This window comes from Vulpes lagopus, chromosome 12 (genome assembly GCF_018345385.1).
Source record: "Vulpes lagopus strain Blue_001 chromosome 12, ASM1834538v1, whole genome shotgun sequence".
NCBI classification, from domain to species: domain Eukaryota; kingdom Metazoa; phylum Chordata; class Mammalia; order Carnivora; family Canidae; genus Vulpes; species Vulpes lagopus.
The window spans coordinates 354,106-370,533 of record NC_054835.1 but is presented as its reverse complement, the minus strand read 5'-3'; the positions used below and the strand labels follow the sequence as shown (position 1 = coordinate 370,533).

The window sequence follows — 16,428 nt, the reverse complement described above, 5'->3', positions numbered from 1 at the left end:
ATTTATCCATTGACCAGGCTGTGATTGCTCGCAGGACAGAGCTGAATTGCACCCCAACCCCAGGAGCTCCTGGTCCCATGGAAGAGACAGTGTTCAACACACGACAGGTTGAACCAGTGCGCCCTTTATAGTTGAGGGGAGATGTGGGGGCTCAGGGGGCCACAGCCCGGGGTGTCCAGGATTTGCAATTACAGAAGGCTGGAGGTAGAATTCCCTGAGGCAGGGAATGCAAGGGGTTCTGGGGTCTCACCCCCCGCCCCAGCCTCAATTCCAGATAATATAAGGACAGAAGCCAATGGGATAGTAACTCACTCTGAAGTGACTGTTGTACACAATCTCATCACCACATTTCATTCGTCACACAATAAAGGACCCAGAGGGACTCCTGGGTGGCTCAGCAGTGGAGTGTCTGCCTTTGGCTCAGGTCGTGATCCTGGGATCCTGGGATGGAGTCCCACATCAGTTTCCCCATGGGGAGCCTGCTTCTCCCTCCTCCTGTGTCTCTGCCTCTCTCTCTCGCTCCCTATGTCTATCATGAATAAATAAATAAATAAATAAATCTTTTATAAATTTTTATTAAAAATAAAATATAATAATAATAATAATAATAAAGGACCCAGAGGTGGACATTTGCTATAGGCCATGCTCTGTGATGGATCTGCCCATATCTATGGCCCCAGCACCCGAGTCACGATGAGGTGAACACATCATCTCATGTCACCCACACAAATGAGAAAACGTCAGAAAAACAGGACCCCTTTCTGCAAATGAAGAAACCTGGCTGAGAGAGGTGAGGTGACTTGCCCAAGAACACAGTTTCCAGGCTGGTCTGATGCCAGAGCTTGTTGCACAGGACCCCCTCCTCTGCCCACCCTCTTCAGGTTTTCCCTTTTCCCCATCTTCCCGCCCCCCCCCCCCTTACCCTTTCTTCTCCCTTGGTCTCTCGCATCCGTGGGACACCTATTCCTGCGGTCGCCTGCCAGCACTCTGCACATCCTCCAGGGCCTACCCAAAACACCACCTCATCCAGGTCTTCCCAGGCAATGGGGTCCAAATGCCTCTCATTGGGGAGCTCAGTGTCACCGAAACTATTCTAATCAGCTGTAGTTCAGCAAGTATTTCTTAGGTGTTAAGAGGCCACAGGAGGGACCATCATCCATAGAGAAACCCCTAATGGAAAGCAACCACAAATGGTGGCAGGCTCTTCAGTAGGCTCTTCAGGAGACTCAGGGCAAGGAGGCAGGAATCTGCACTTCTCTGAAAGCGCTGGGCATCCCAACCTTGGCTTCTTGCCTGGTACACCAGGGAGGGAAGATGCACCTGGCTCACTTGGATGGGGTCTTCTCTCACAGGTGTTGTCAAGCAAGTTCCCCAACGGGCTTGTACTTTATCTTGGTTTTTATTTTCTACACTAAGGAAAATTTCACATTTTTACACTCTTGTGGCATAAAGAACCACGAGGCATTTTTCACAATTTATGTAGTCATTATGTAGCTATCCTGACAGCTTTATCCTATTTCTGAGGTTTTCTTTAAAAAGGCATTCTTCCTTCTAGGAGGTTGAGTGGGACAAGTGTCACTTCCTCTTCCCCACCCCTCCCCTTCAGGCTAGACTTAATGCTCCTCTGACAAGCTGCCTCCTCCTTGAAGCCTACCATCCCCCACCACAGCAACCATGACCTTGGGGTCTCAGATGCTGTAACATTCATTAATTAATTCATTCCCATTTATCGAGAACCTACTATGTGCTAGACACAGTAACCAAGACAGCGTTAACACTATGAGGGGAACAGTGTGCAGATTAATTAGAGGACAGGAGGCTCAGATCTGTTGGGAGAGTGATTCTTCAGGGAATGGGGTACATGACTCCATCACACCATACATACATGCCTACCCTGGAGGACCTTCAGTGCACCAGAGGACCCAGCTCAGGGCTCTGCATGTAGCAGGCTTATAGCAAAAGGTTCACTATCCCAGAAAGCCACAGCTGGAGGAAGACTCATATCCAAGAGACTGTATATGAGGGTGAATGAGACACAGAGAGGGAAAAGGGACTTTCCCAAAATCGCATAGCAAGGTTAATCGAAGACCCCAGAATCCAGTTACCTACTCTGCCCAGCCTCACAGGTTGCTTACTGACCTCCTTCATGTAGTAGAGGGCCAAGGGCGGCTTCCCACCCAGCCCTGGCCTGGCTAAAGGGAGATGAGCTTCATGGGCAGGTCCAGGGTCATGATTTCTGGAGGCAGCTGCAGCTCCAAATTCAAGTCAGAAAATCTCATTCTAAACCTAAGTCAACCCTAGTGAGAGGCATTGGGCAAATCATGTCCCTTCCTTCAGTAAAGCAGGGTTCTGGAGGCCCAATTTCTAGGACTGCTGTGGAGCTGGATCTGAGCCCTGGCTTGCCTGCCCCACTCCGACCCCCACTCTGCATTGCCAGCCACGGGCCGGCTCCAAGCCTCAGTGTTGTTATCTGTAAAATAGGCTAATGACGATATATACTGCATAAAGTTGTGGGAAGGATCAAATAAGGCAAGATATCACCAGTAAAATTAAGCCACTAAACACAATAGTTGCCAGCTTTATTATCATCATTACTGATGTCGGCTATAGTGCAGCCACCGATTTTTGCCCTGAGAAGGTACATAACCACCATGGGCGGGAGTCTGTCTGGGCCCTCCCAGGAGCCTGAAGGTTGTCTCACAGCAAGGACAGGCTGGTGTCATGCCTAGTGGATGAATGAGCGTGCTTGCAGAATGATCCCAGAGCTACAGAATGTCATCCAGGTTGGTAGTTTCAAACGCTTTTAAAACAAGCACTTTTTTCTAAAGCAACCTCACAGAGACTCCCAATGTACAAAGTGTGTGAGCCACGGGCAGCCAGGGCTGCTCAGGGGGAGGCCTCGGCTTTCATTCACTAGAGCAGGACGGAAAACTCAGGGAGCAGCCAGTGCCCTCTGCAAGGATGGAGCCTGCTGCCTCCTCAGATGGGGAGTTCGGCCTCTACTATCAGAGCCCACAGCCACGTTCCCCTGTGCTCTGTAGGTAGCTTTTCAGCACTTAGGTCAGCTAAGGTCTCAGGGGCTTGTGCCCAAGGCTACTGCCTGTGGGGCTGAGTAGGGACAGCTGTGTACCCTCCACCCACTCTGTGACAGCCCGCTGCCTATTCCAGCTGATCCCCAGGGTCGCCTGAGCTTCCATCTGTCACTGACTAACGTGCAGGGCAGTCCTGAGTGGAAGACAGAGAGTCCTGTGGAGTCTCTGGCTGGAGGGACCCCAGTTCTCGGCAGCTCCCCCACCCCCTTTCCAGCCACAAGGCCACCATCCTGACATCTGGCCCTAACCCTGCTTACCCCTTCCTTGGGATGTTCAGAGACATTTTCTCAAGGGCCTTAAAGAATTCCAGCCCATGATTTGTTCATTCCCCCATGTCAGTCAATTCCAAGTGATGCCAATGAGGAGAGATGACCAGTTATGGCGCTTTTGCTCTGCTGAATCACTGCCCGTGGTCCTCGCCTAACCCCTCCCAGGCCCTAAGAGGGAGGCCCAGGAGGGTCCAGTGCCTGTTATTGGGAATGCAGGGAGAATGTATGCTGCAAAATGCAGAACGTTTGAGGTTTTCAGGTGGGGAAAGAGAGGCTCAGAGAAGTTAAGCCACTCGCTGAGAGTGGCAGAGCTATCGGTGGCCAAGCTGGGGGTTCGAGCCCTTGGGGCGGGCAGGGTGAGGGCCCGGTACATATGTTGCCCACACATATGCACAGAAGGCCAGACTGGGAACTGACAGCTCAGCCCCAACCTCCCAGGACCACAGGCCAGACCAGAGGAAAGAAGGGAGGTAACCTCTCCCTGAGCAGAGTGCTGTCACGGGTGAGGACCTGGCAGCTCCAGGAGGGGACGTCCTGCCCAGGCCAAGCCTCACACATGCCTCACACATGAGTTACCTAGGGGACCACAGGTTTGCATTCCAGCACAACTCCTTGGGCACCCAGAGGCAGCATGTCACCACTGGTCTCTAAGCCATCTCCAAACCTGAGTGTGAAGTGCTGAGCATTGCGCCTGGCATACAGCAGGTGCTCTGTGAAGGGTAAGTCCCCTCCCTCAATGCTATCATCTGATCGGTACTGCATCTGCCATCCTGTCTTCATCACCTTCTCCCCTTCTAACATACCGACCAATGAGCGGGCCTGACCTGCCTTTGACTCCCACTGAGATTGTGCCCAGGATGGAGGAAGAACCTGGTGGACTCTCCCCTGGCCCAGGAGCCATCTTTAAGGCCTGCATCCAGAAAGCCTTCAAGGAAAGAAACTCTTTTAACAGGTGTGTCTCTCAGTATCTATGCGCAGCTTTGCACAAATGCCAAAATCACACCTAAAAACCCAAGAAAGGGAGGGGAAGACCCCATCTAGATAGTTCCACTTCTCTCAGCCCCAGGAGAGGAGATCTGCTGGGCTCCCTGGCCCACAGGCAGCTCCAACACCTCAGCAGGCTAAGGCTCCAGGGGAGAGGTCCTGCTTCCAGAGTCACAGCAAGAGCGGAGAGGGCCCAGATCAGGCAGCCAGACCAATGCCCACATGGTACAGACAAGGCACACGAGGCCCAGAGTGCAGGGGGACTTGCCCAAAGTCACTGAGCAAGCCAGTGGAAGAAGCACAGAAGAACCTAGGAATCCTATCTCCTCACCCAGTGCTCTTTGCAACACTAGTACCCCACTCTTCAAGAACCTCTCAGGCTCCCCACATTTCCTCTTTCCAGGCTTCAGTCTTCCCTTCTTATTATAAGGGCTGGGCTGGGTGATCACCAAGCTCCATTCCAGCACTGATGCCTGGTGATTCTAAAAAGCCGAAGCTAGAGCAGCTGCCTTCCACATCTGGGCTCTCCCAGGCCGGGCACCAACCTACCAGCGACTCCTCTGGCTTTGCCCAAACCCTTCAGATGCACTGTTCTTCCTGTACTCCTTCCCTGTTGCTGGGGCTCTGCCCTCAGGAGGCTGCCAGGCTTCCCTGGCCTCCTTCCTTGGGAGATGTGAATCATCAGAGAGGGTCCCAGCTGGGGGATGACTCACTAATGAGTCTCTGAAAGGTCAGAGATCATGACAGGTGAAAGAGGACTGGCATTTTAAGCCAGGTTAGTGCCTTCCCGGTAGCCACCCATTCGCAGGCCACCCTATGCGCACATAACCCTCTGCAATTGCTTGATCCTTTGAACGTAAGACCTCCACACTCCAACTTACCCAGAAAAGGCAGCCAGACAACTCAGACCACACAAAAGGAACCCAGTCATGAGCCATGAGAGCCAGCAGGGGACTGGGCCTTGGTACATAAGGATCACTCTTCCATTTAACACTCATTGGTCACTCATTGGTTAAACATCAGTCACCCTTGCCCAACAACCACATTTAAACCATTCACATGGTGAAATACAGCCAGAAATGCACACAAATTGAAGGATATGCATGCATAAAAAGACACATAAGGAGGGGGTGTGCCCACAAAGAAATGCAGGTGTAAACATACAAGTCCCACCACCACCACACACAGAAACCAATAAGCACGTTGACCAGCACACATACAAATACACACTCATACAAATACACACTCAGGAACTGTGCAAATAAAGATACACAAACAACAAAAGAAGATCACAAGTACCTACTCAACTGTCACCAGGCACACACAGAATGATACATGGGGCAAATGCCACCCCATATATACTCAAGTTCACAAGCACAGCAGGAAGGGAAAGTTACCCAAAGAGCCACATTCAAAGATCTAGAAGCCCAGATCTCAGGACCAAGGGGAGAAAATGCTGCTGCTGCTGCTGCTGCTACTATATAGTTCCCCTGATCTGTGTACAGCACCTCACTCTATCCCAGAATCTCAGGGACATTCTATTTGCTTCTCTCACACCCTAAAAACTGGCCTTCTCAGCTCCCTGAACACATGGTTTCTTGGAGTCTTGCAATGTGGCATGCTATTCCTCTGGGCCCCACCCCATCCGCAGCTAGAGAACCCTGCCCCAAACATTTCTCCTTCTGCCATCATCATGCCTAAAGCTCCACCTAGGTCCTAGGGTTACCTCAGTCTCTAGGAAGGTGCGGGTGAGATGCAAATAATTTTCATCCCCCCTCCCCCGAGAGGCATGGTAGCAAAAGGTTCTACCCTTAATGGCTATGGGCCTGAGGCCAGTGACCTAACCGTCTGAGTCTGTTTCAATTTCTGTAGAATGAGGACAACAGATGCCACCTCGAGGTTGTTGTCACAAGTCAATGACATCATGCATGTAAGAGAACTGAGCCCATTTCCCAGCACTCACTATATGTTAGCTACTATCATCAATATGGTCATTGTAATGGTTTTTATTGCTTGGACTTTGATCACCAAGGGCCAGTCCAGACATTAGCCAGAAGGAAACAGGGCAGGAGTTTATCAAAGCAAACTGTAGGACCCAAATCTCGTCTGATGGGGAAGGCTGCTGGTCAAGGCTCATTCAGGGTGTATTCCCTGAGCCTGCCCCTGAGCTGAGTCCTGGAAGGGACTTTCTGCCCTCAAGGAAAGTCTAGCTGGACAGGCGGCCCTGACCCTTCCTAGACACTCCCAGGAGCCTCTTTGCTGCTGTACTATCTCCAGTCTTGCCCCCTTTACCCTGTCCATTCTCCAAGGGCATCCAGAGGGGTCCCTGAAAAAGCAGATCAGATGCATAACCACACAGCTGGAAAGTGGCAGAGCTGGGGCCAATCCAGATAGTCTGTGCCAGAACCTAAACACTTCCATAATCCCATTACCACACCATGAGGCTTGAATCAAGTATCTTAGCCTCTCTGTCACTGACCAGCTTCACCCCCTTGCATAGCTCCCAGGGTTTGGAGATAAAAGCCTAACTCCTTGGTAAGGCTCCTAAGGCCTCTCATGATCCATCCCCTGGGTTCCAACCCTGGCGTCTTCAGTGCGACTTTCAGAATTGCCATCCCCTCCCGCCATAGGGCCTTGGCACAGGCTGTTTCCATTGCCTGGAATGGAGGCCCCCTTGGCCCAAGTGGATCCTGCACACCCTACAGTCTCTCCTCATAGGCCTATCAGATGCCCTCAGATGATGCCAGGTCACTCTGCAGACTTACCACAGTTCTAATTATACATGTGTTTATTTCATGCCTTCCTCCCTCACAGGACTGTGGGGTCCATGGCAGCCTGGGTTCCAGTGCAGGACACCTGGCATGTACTCCTAAATACTTCCTGAAGTAATTAACAAATGTTTATGATACAAAAGAAAAAAGAAAAAGATGAGAATATGCTCTGGGAGGTTTTTTAAGGGGCTCCATTTGTGGTCAATTTGGGTGGGCTTGCTGGAGGAGGCAGCATTTGAGAGCATAATAGAAACTTGAAAGTGAGGCAGTGAGTGGTCTTGCTGAGATTATTTAGGGGTAGGGAAGCCACACAGCAGCATTCCAGGCAGAATCACAGCAGAGGCAATGGTACAGAGGTAGGAAAGCTGTAAGTCTGGCTGCCTCAGAGGCCCATGGAGAGATCACAGGCCCCTCTGACCTCCAGTTACACACCACCACTTGAGCCCAGGCTGATAACATGGGGCACAACCCCTCGCATATGCACAGTGCAGAAGACACCCAGGTCAAGGGGTCCCCCCTAAGGAAGTCTGAAAGGAAGGAGGAAGGGGGCACCTGCTTAGGAAGAGGGTGAGCACGTGCAGATGAGAGGGGGGAAATGAGGACAAGAGAGGCCCTCCTGACATGTGCCAGTGCCCAGGACCGAGGGGCATCAGTAAACAGAAATCAGACACGCATTTCTGAGGTCTCAGGAAGGGATGTGATAACCCAGAGCAGCCAGGGAGTGACTCACTGCCCCATAAATCCTCTGGCTAGCTGACACTTGCCTTAGCATAATCAGACTTCCCAGAGGTCTGGACAGCCACAAACACTCCATCAGCCCTTTAAGCCCTTGGCCAGCTCTGACCCTGGGTGGGGAGTCCAGCACTGAGGACCGTGTGGTTGCAGGGAAGCTGACTCCCTCAGGGAGCTTCACCCCTGCAGCAGGATCTCCACCTTCTCCCTCTGCCACCCTTCCAGCCTTGCCAGAGGTCCCAGCACCAGGCCAGCCTTCCTGGGGTGACTCAATGATGTCGGTGATTATTCCCCAGGCCCTGTGTTCTGCACACTCCACATGAGCGAACGCTCTCAGCAGAGGCCGCCTGGCTAAGTGGCAAGAAAACCATGTTCAGAGTCAAGAAATATGAGTCCAAAACCCAGCTCTGTTATTAATAATAATGAGGACTATTCCAATGTGCTAGTAAGAGTAAAACCAGATGTACTTATGCAGCCCTATCTAAGCTTCAGGGGCTGTACCAGAGATTTATGGGACTTACCTTGTTTAATTCTCACAATCCGACGTGCAGATGAGAGAATGGAGGCTCAGAGAGGTCAAGCAACTTTCAAAGGGCCACACAGCTAGAAAGTGGCAGAGCTGGGGTCAATCCAGATAGTCTGTGCCAGAACCTAAACACTTCATAATCCCATTACCACACCATGAGGCTTGAATCAAGTATCTTAGCCTCTCTGTGACTCACCTTCCCCATCTGGACAATGAGGGGATTGGTCTAGCTGAGGTCTAAATCCTTCGTAGTGTGCATATGCCGTCTTTCCCCTCCCTGATGGCCCATTATCAGGCGACACCAAATAGGAGGGATCTTCTGGCGACCACAGCTTTCAGGAAGGAAGGTGTTAATGGACTCCAGCTCTGTGCTGGGTCACGGGGAGCTTCTGGGAAGTTAGATTTTCCCTCTGCCTCTACCTCCCCAAGTACCCAACTGGCCAGGAGTAGCCCTGGAGCATCAAGGTAGCGAAGGGGTGCTATACTAAGAGCCACCAAGGAGCACCAGGACCCCACGGTGCCCCAGCCCTAGGGACAAGCAAACATTAGTGGGAGGGAGAAGCAAAAGGCAGGTGGCAGCCCTATAAATTCACCCGAGTGAGCAATGCTTTTTAAAGCCTCTTTCACTACAGGATACAAAACGCACCATTTTGGGAAAGGATTTTATAGGCTATTTCTCCTCCTGGGTGATTTACCATCTGTAGGCCTGGCTCACCTGGGAGCCCTGCCCTTGAAGGATTATGGGAACCCATGGGATGGGGTCAAGGTCAATTCCACAGCAAGGGCTGGTGTCCTTCCTTACCAGGGCTCTGGGGTGGTCTGGGTGACTTGTCCTGACCTTCCTTCCCAAGATGGTGGCCACTCGGCCCCAGAGACACCAAGTGGGGCTCTCAGCAGCCAGAAGATCTCTGCTCCCCACCCCTCCCCACCATGCACTCACTCATTGAATTCATTCTCTGCCTCCATGTCTCTCATACCTCTTCCCTGCACAAGCCCATCCAGGTGCCCACCACAAAGGAGGCCCCATCTCAATGCCCAGGGTTCAGATAAACCAGAGCAGTTGCTGCCCTTGAGAAAGTCACCGTCTGGGAGATGGTTAAGTCACAGCCTGTGCTCAGAAGCCTAGAGGAGAGGATGCGTTCTGGAGTGAGAGGAGGGCAGAGGAGGGAAGAAGCTCTCAAGGCAGGGAAATGGGGAGGAGGAGCCGGTAGGAAGGAAGGCCCTGAGGCTTGGGCAGGCTTGTGGGCACCAGCTGGAGAGCTGCATCCCACCCCCTAGAAGCCATCTCAGATGCTGGAGCAGGGCAGGGCACTAACAACCAGGGCTTGTTTCAGGCATTCTTAAGCCATTCTACTGGAAAAGTAACTCATCCTGATGCGCGGTCTTGTATTGGAAACAGATGTCATCACTGCCACCTCCAAAGAGGGCTTCCTGGCTTTGGAAATCATTCCTACCCAAAGACTCAGATATAATTATGTCTATAATCCAACCCAAATGCCACTTGATGTGACAGAGGCAATTGCTTCTTTCTCATACCATGAGGGGTTTGGGAAAAGAAGGCTTCTGAGCCCTGCCCCCACCAAAGCCAGTCTCCTGCCCCCCACCCAGAAATGGCAGGGGCAGGGGCCACAGGATGGGGTGGGATGAGGGGAACAGCTCTCTTCTATGCCAGGAGTGTCTGCCCTGTTCAGACACCTTCTGACCCTCGGGGGCCTTGCTAGTTGGAGGCAGAGGAGACCAGAGGAGGCAGGAGATAGTACGGCCCAGGTTCCAAAGCCAGCTCTGTCCTCAATTGGCTGTGTGGCCTGGGACAATGCCCCTTCCCTCTCTGAGCCTCAGTGTTCTCATCTATAAAATGGAGAGGATGACAGCACCGGTTGGCAGAGCCTGGGCTGGTGCTGTGGGCCAGGTTCTGCAAAAACTTCAACACCACACAGGGGCTGGCAGAGCTGGGATTCGAACCCATGTAAGCAGGACTTTCAGCCCAGGCTCTGACCACCAGCCCATTCTCCCAGAAGACCTGCCTTGCTCCCTTTCAAAGTACGGGTGAGGATGAAACAAGACCTCTGCAAACTGTCAAAAAATAGTCATGCTGGAGTATCTACCAGCCAGCCTGGTGGCCACAGTGCTACAATGCTGCCTGGTGGCCCTCAGGCTATGCCTCCCCTCCTGCCGGAAGGCTGTGTTGGCCCCAGGCCTCACCCCACTCCGGTGTCCCTAATTAGGGTCCTCTCTCCTAGTCCGCCAGCTCTATGGCCAGCCCGGGGCCAGTCAGCTCAGCGCCAGGCCCCGCTGCCCGTAGGTACTCCTCAATCTGAACGGTTTCCTCTACCCAGTGGTGAGCTTTGCAGCTAGGAGTGAAGCTCCCCTGGGTCCCTGCAACCCAGGGCACACTGAACCCTGGGACTTCAACTCTCCTCCGGGAGCAGCGGCAGCTGTCCAGGCATCCACTTGCTGCCCTCTGCTGCCCCCAACTGGTGGGACGGCTCTGTGCAGCTGCCTCCAGCTCCCTCCCATCTGTACTCACCACCTGGGAACTTTGTCTCTGGCCCCTCAGGGATCACTAGACCCACCTCCACCTCCTGGTGCCAGGGCTGACCCCTAGAAGCTGTGTCAGAGGCAGTGTCACATGGGGGCATCAAAGGATGGGTACAGAAGGGAGGTGTCTCCCTGACCGCCGGGGGCTCTGAGGAAGGTGTCTGGGAAGAGTGAGCCCCACCCACCAGAATGGGACACAGGGCATGAACATGGGCTGAATGCCCCCCTTGTGCCAGGTACTGGGCCCTCACAGCCACTCACTGAGCAAGGGGCTCCTGTGCCCATTTACAGAGTGGGGAAGAGAGGCAACGATACCACTCACTTATTAACAGGGCAGGGAGGCTCCCAACCCTACCAAAGACCACAGCCCACCCTCCCAGGCCTGACTTGGGTTCTACAAGCTCCAAATAGCTGTTCCCCCCATATCCCTGACCCGTAGAGTATCCTGGCCCCATGCCCAGGTCATCTGTTCCCATCTCCTGAGTTCCCACCGCAGGAAAGGAGCCTCTCTCTGCATAATGTGGACACAGACAAAATTGATAGCAATTTTCCTTTTAAGTTTGAACAGTTTCATAATAATTAGGCTCCAGGAATGGCAATGGGCGGGGAGACTCTCTCCACCTACCTCTTCCTCTAGGGAACACCAACCTGCCAGATACCAGGCTGGGACAGTCCAGCTGAAAGGCTCCACTTAGAAGGCTATTGTGAGGAGAGGCAGCAGGCGCTCACCTGTGGCCCATCCAGGCTCCAGCATGACTGCCCTGTCACAGCCAGTCACAACTGCACGGCTGGCATCCCCACACTGGCTTGGGGGGCCACACATGCATGTACAAGGTGGGCACAGAGCAGCCTGGTGAAGCAGAACAAGCCCTGACCAGTGTTCCAGGCAAGCCTCCCCTCCTTGGGCCTTACTTCTGCCACAGACTGGTGACAGAGTTGGCTCATCTGATGTGTGAGCCTTGCCCAGCATTTCCGTCCACCACTCCAGTGCCTAACCAGGGCCACTGTCACTGAGAAGGGACCCAAACGGAGGCAAACAGGCAGATTAGGAGCCATCAGAGGCCTCTGAGGACCTTCAGAGCCACAAATGTCCCTTCCCTTCAGCCTCTCCTCCCACGAAACCTAATGGAGGCAGACAGAAGTTCCCAAGTACAGGGAAGAGAGGGCCCAAGGGAGCAGAGTGTAGGGGGCATGGAAGGGGGTAATGAGAGGACAGAGAGACCTGGGCAGCCACATCTGGGCCCTGTCCCAGATATGCTGTGTGGCTTTGGGAAAGGATCCTCCCTTCTCTGAGCTGCAGTCCTCCCTCTGTACAGGGGAGGCCTTGTAAACATTTCCAAAAGCCTTCAGTGGTGGTGTTGAGGGGGCCTGCATGTGTATGTCCATGTGCCCGTGACCCTGCGCACGACAGGAAGGCAGCTGAAATGTGGGGAAGGTTCAGAGAAGCTGCAGGAGTGGACAATGGCGAGTAGCTGGGAAACCCTGAATCCACACCCACAGAGATCTGCTGGTTCTACTCTCACCCGGCATCTCCTGTGGCCCTCTGGTCCCACAGGGGAAAGCCCAGAGCCTTCACCCACTTTCCTCTCCAGCCTTCTCCCACTTCATGCCTCCGACTCACCCAACACTCTAATCCCACAGGGCCACTGGCTTGCTCCAGTGCACTTAGGTCTCCCCCAACTGGAATACTCTTCTCCCTTTGTTCCTGACAAACTCCTACATATCCCTCAAAGCTCAGCCCCAAAGATGCCTCCTCTAGGAACTCTTCCCTACCCTACTAGCCAACCCTTGCTCTGGGTTTCTACAGCACCCAACCACACCTCCATCACAGCTTCAGGACCAGCTAGAGTGTACACAAATGAGCATCCAGTAAAAGTAGGTGATTGAAAAGAACTAAGACCCCCTTCTAGAATCTGCAATCAACGTGGTATTGAGTTTATCTGCAGCTTCCACCAACCCCCTGGGCCTTCCCCTCCCTGACACTTCTCCTTCTCCATCTTGCAAAAAATAGCCCTGAGACCTAATTTCAGCTAAACCTTCAAACACGATTCTCCACTTTCAACTTCCCGAGGAGGAATCAATTGGCTGTCAAGTTTCCCAGAGCCTCTGCCACCTCCCACACCCCAGCCCTGCCAGCTCTCCTCAAGGTCGATGGGAGGGGTGGGGACAGTGGAGGGGGAGGGGAAGGAGCCAGCCTACACGAGGGGAGCTTGGGCCTGGGGAAGGTGATGGGCTGGGGGGTCTGTGGGGCAACCCCACAGTCACCATTGCTTCCCCCCAAATCAAACCATGAGTCCCCAACAGGAATGGCAGGTGACAGGGGACAGCATGCTGCTGTGATAAGGGTCTTGGGCTTTGGGAAGAGCCTCTGTCCGGACCCAGCCTGATAGCCTGTGCAGATGCAGCATTCCCAGCTTGCTGCCTACCTTCCATCTCTGCTCCTCTCTCCCTTCCAAGATTCCTTACTGACACAGAGAAGACAGATCTGGGTTTGAATCTTGGCCTCATCAGCTCTTTGGATGAGAGCTGAAGGCCAGAGATGGGCACGAGTTGATATGAGGCTCAGCCCTGGGTCTGCTGACTTTACAGCTCATGCTTTTAGGTATGGCATCCAAATATTTAAGTGCCTACCATAGGCCCAAACCACATGTTGCCTTACAAAGTTCACTCCCCTCTGGGACGCCTGGGTGGTTCAGAGGTTGAGCGGCTGGGTGTGTGATCCTGGGTCTGGGGATCGAGTCCCACCTCAGGCTCCTCACAGGGAGCCTGCTTCTCCCCCTGTCTGTGTCCCGGCCTCTCTGTGTATCTCTCATGAATACATAAATAAAATCTTTAAAAAACAACAACAACAAAGTCCACTCTGCTCATTTTAGACAAGGGTAAACAGAAGTTCTCCCAGGGTCACATGATCTCCAAAAAACAGAGGTGGGACCAGTACCGAGCCTCTGATGCCCTGTGAGGTGACTGCGGTCCTAGGCCAAATCACAAAAGGTAAGGGCCGTGTATGGATACAAAGAGCCCAGACTCCAAAGTGCTCCCAGCTGGATGGTGACCTGGCACAAGCCCAGCCCCTCCCAGGCTTTAGTGTTCATGGAGGAGGTTGACAGTATGAGTCCTAGAGAACACAACCTGTTGATCCTCCATTAAACTACATGGTTGCAAAGGGCACTTCTGTGAGACGTGGTGACATCCTGTCACCCAAGTTTCAAATGGCAGCAAAGACACCAGTTATCCTGTACTGTCTCCCTTACCTCTCCCAGGCAGAACTATGTTCCCCAAGGTCCCTCAGGGGGCTACACAGAGCAGCAGTCAGCCAAGAGCATGAGAATGTGGCTTATGGGAGTGCATGTGAGCAAATGTAAGGTGGGGCAGGGGAACAGGGTGTGCTTCTGGTCCCACACAGGGACTGCGTGCAAGTGTGTCCCCAACACCCAAGCCAGGCGCCCCTCCCACCTTCCCCCAAACATCCTGCCCTCTGCTCTCCATCATGACCCTCCCTAGATATGCACCGTTCTGAAGCAAAAAAAGGGAAACACAATCCCAAGGACAGTGGTGGATTTTTCTGTATTAAGTGTCTACCTTGGGTCAGACCTGGGCTCATATGCACCAGGACTCATGGAGGTGCGCCATAGCCCTTCAAAGAAGGATGAACATTCCATTCTTTCCTGATACCGCCACGAGGCTCAGAGAGGCTGAGTGACTAACAAGGTCTCACAGGTCACAGAAGAGTCAGGATTTGAACCCACTTCCCCACCTCTGAGCTCTCCAGCAAGCACCTCCAAATTCTGAGCACTACCCCAGGATAGAGAAACTCACACCCCTTGGGGTGCCTGGGTGGCTTAGTCAGTTCAGCGTCCAACTGTTGATTTCAACTCAGGTCATGGGATTGAGCCCCATGTCAGGCTCCAATGTTCAATGCAGAGTCTGCTTAAGATTCTCTCTCTCTCTCCCTCTCCCTCTGCGCCTCCCATCTACTTCTATGCACAGGCGCTCTCTTTTTCTAAAATAGATACATTTAAAAAAAAGAAAAAAGGAAAAAACCTCACATCCCTTTCCTTAACTGTTGCATACAGAAAAGGACCAAGGTGGGATGCCTGGGTGGCTCAGTGGTTGAGCATCTGCCTTCAGCTCAGGGCATGATCCCGGGGTCCTGGGGTCGAGTCCGACATTGGGCTCCTCCCGGAGAGCCTGCTTCTCCCTCTGCCTGTGTCTCTGCCTTTCTCTCCGAGTCTCTATTAATTAATAAATAAGTGAAAAAAAAATTAATAAATAAGTGAAATCTTTAAAAAAAAATGAAAGAAAAGGACCAAGGTGCCCAGGTAGGGACACAAAAAGTGAGTGTCCAACAGTCCTGGCAACTATGCGGGGCTCCATCACTCTGGAGCCATGTGACATTAGGCAAACAACTTCCCGTCCCTCAGCCTCAGTTCCCTCATCTGTGAAATGGAGATAATCACCATACCTCCCCTGGGGGGTTGCCGTGAGAAATGGGTAACATGACAAGTGAACACATTTTCCAGTTTGCAGAGCCCGCTCATGCAGGCGGGACTGTGAGTCCTGAGGGTCGGGGGCTCAGGAGGCTGGGGCTGGCTCTGCCCCATGTGTGGTTTCTGCACCAGAACACAGGGAAGGTGCCACTGCCGGAAAGATGCCAAGCTTACCTGGCAATTAAAGAGCTGCAACTGACAGCAACGTCAGGGTGTGATGATACATCGATCAGAGCAGCAAAAGAAAGGGAAACAGGTAAAAAGCCACACGGAGAGGCTCTGGGAGGGTGTGGGGGCTCATGACCAGGAGTGCACACTCTGGTACCAGACAGGCTGGGTCTCAATCTTGGCTCCACTATTTGTTGGCATTTAGAGCATGGCTGAGGGACTTCCCATCTCTGAACCTCAATTTTATCATCTGTGATATGGGGTGATCAAAGTTTCAGGCTATCTTGAGAATTAAAAAAGATCACGAGGGCAGCCCGGGTGGCTCAGCGGTTTAGCGCCATCTTCGGCCCAGGGTGTGATCCTGGAGACCCGGGATCAAGTCCCACGTCAGGCTCCCTGCATGGAGCCTGCTTCTCCCTCTGCCTGTGTCTCTGCCTCTCTCTCTCTCTCTCTCTGTCATGAATAAATAAATAACATCTTAAAAAATAATAATAAAAAAATAAAAAAGATCATGAATGTACACCCAGAAGCACAGTGCAGGTGTCTACATCATTCTTAGTCATTGTTCCCTCAGGCCCCTGAAAGCTTGGTCCCCAGTGGCTGTGGCCCTCCCTGGGTCTGGGGAAGGCTAGACTCAGGCTCAGCTCCAGCTGACTGGTCAGGGTCACCCAGGTGTCAGTGTCCTGGCCCTCCTTGCAGGTTGGAGACCATCTTCCAGGGGCCCCCTGCCACACCCAGGGGAAGAACCCCCGAATCTACTCTCAGCACAGACTTTGGGGCTTCCCTTTCCTCCTCACTGCCCAAGGCTGACTCAGAGTCTGAAGTTCCCAACCATCTCGTGGGGGAGCTTGTTAAAATCCA

At 52.8% G+C, this 16,428-nt stretch overlaps 1 protein-coding gene across 10 annotated transcripts in view; it reads right to left on the bottom strand.

Moving 5' to 3' along the window:
* Positions 1-16,428, bottom strand: part of LOC121473031 (DAB2 interacting protein) — a 192,598-nt gene that overhangs the window by 84,118 nt on the left and 92,052 nt on the right. Inside the window, exon 1 of one of the 10 annotated variants that reach the window (XM_041724924.1) lies at positions 313-487. The exons of the other annotated variants lie outside the window; for them this stretch is intronic. Coding sequence (XP_041580858.1) covers positions 313-354 — 42 coding nt within the window. The 5' untranslated portion in view covers positions 355-487. Of the gene's footprint in view, positions 1-312; positions 488-16,428 lie in introns of those variants that run through there. 10 annotated transcript variants of the gene reach the window in all.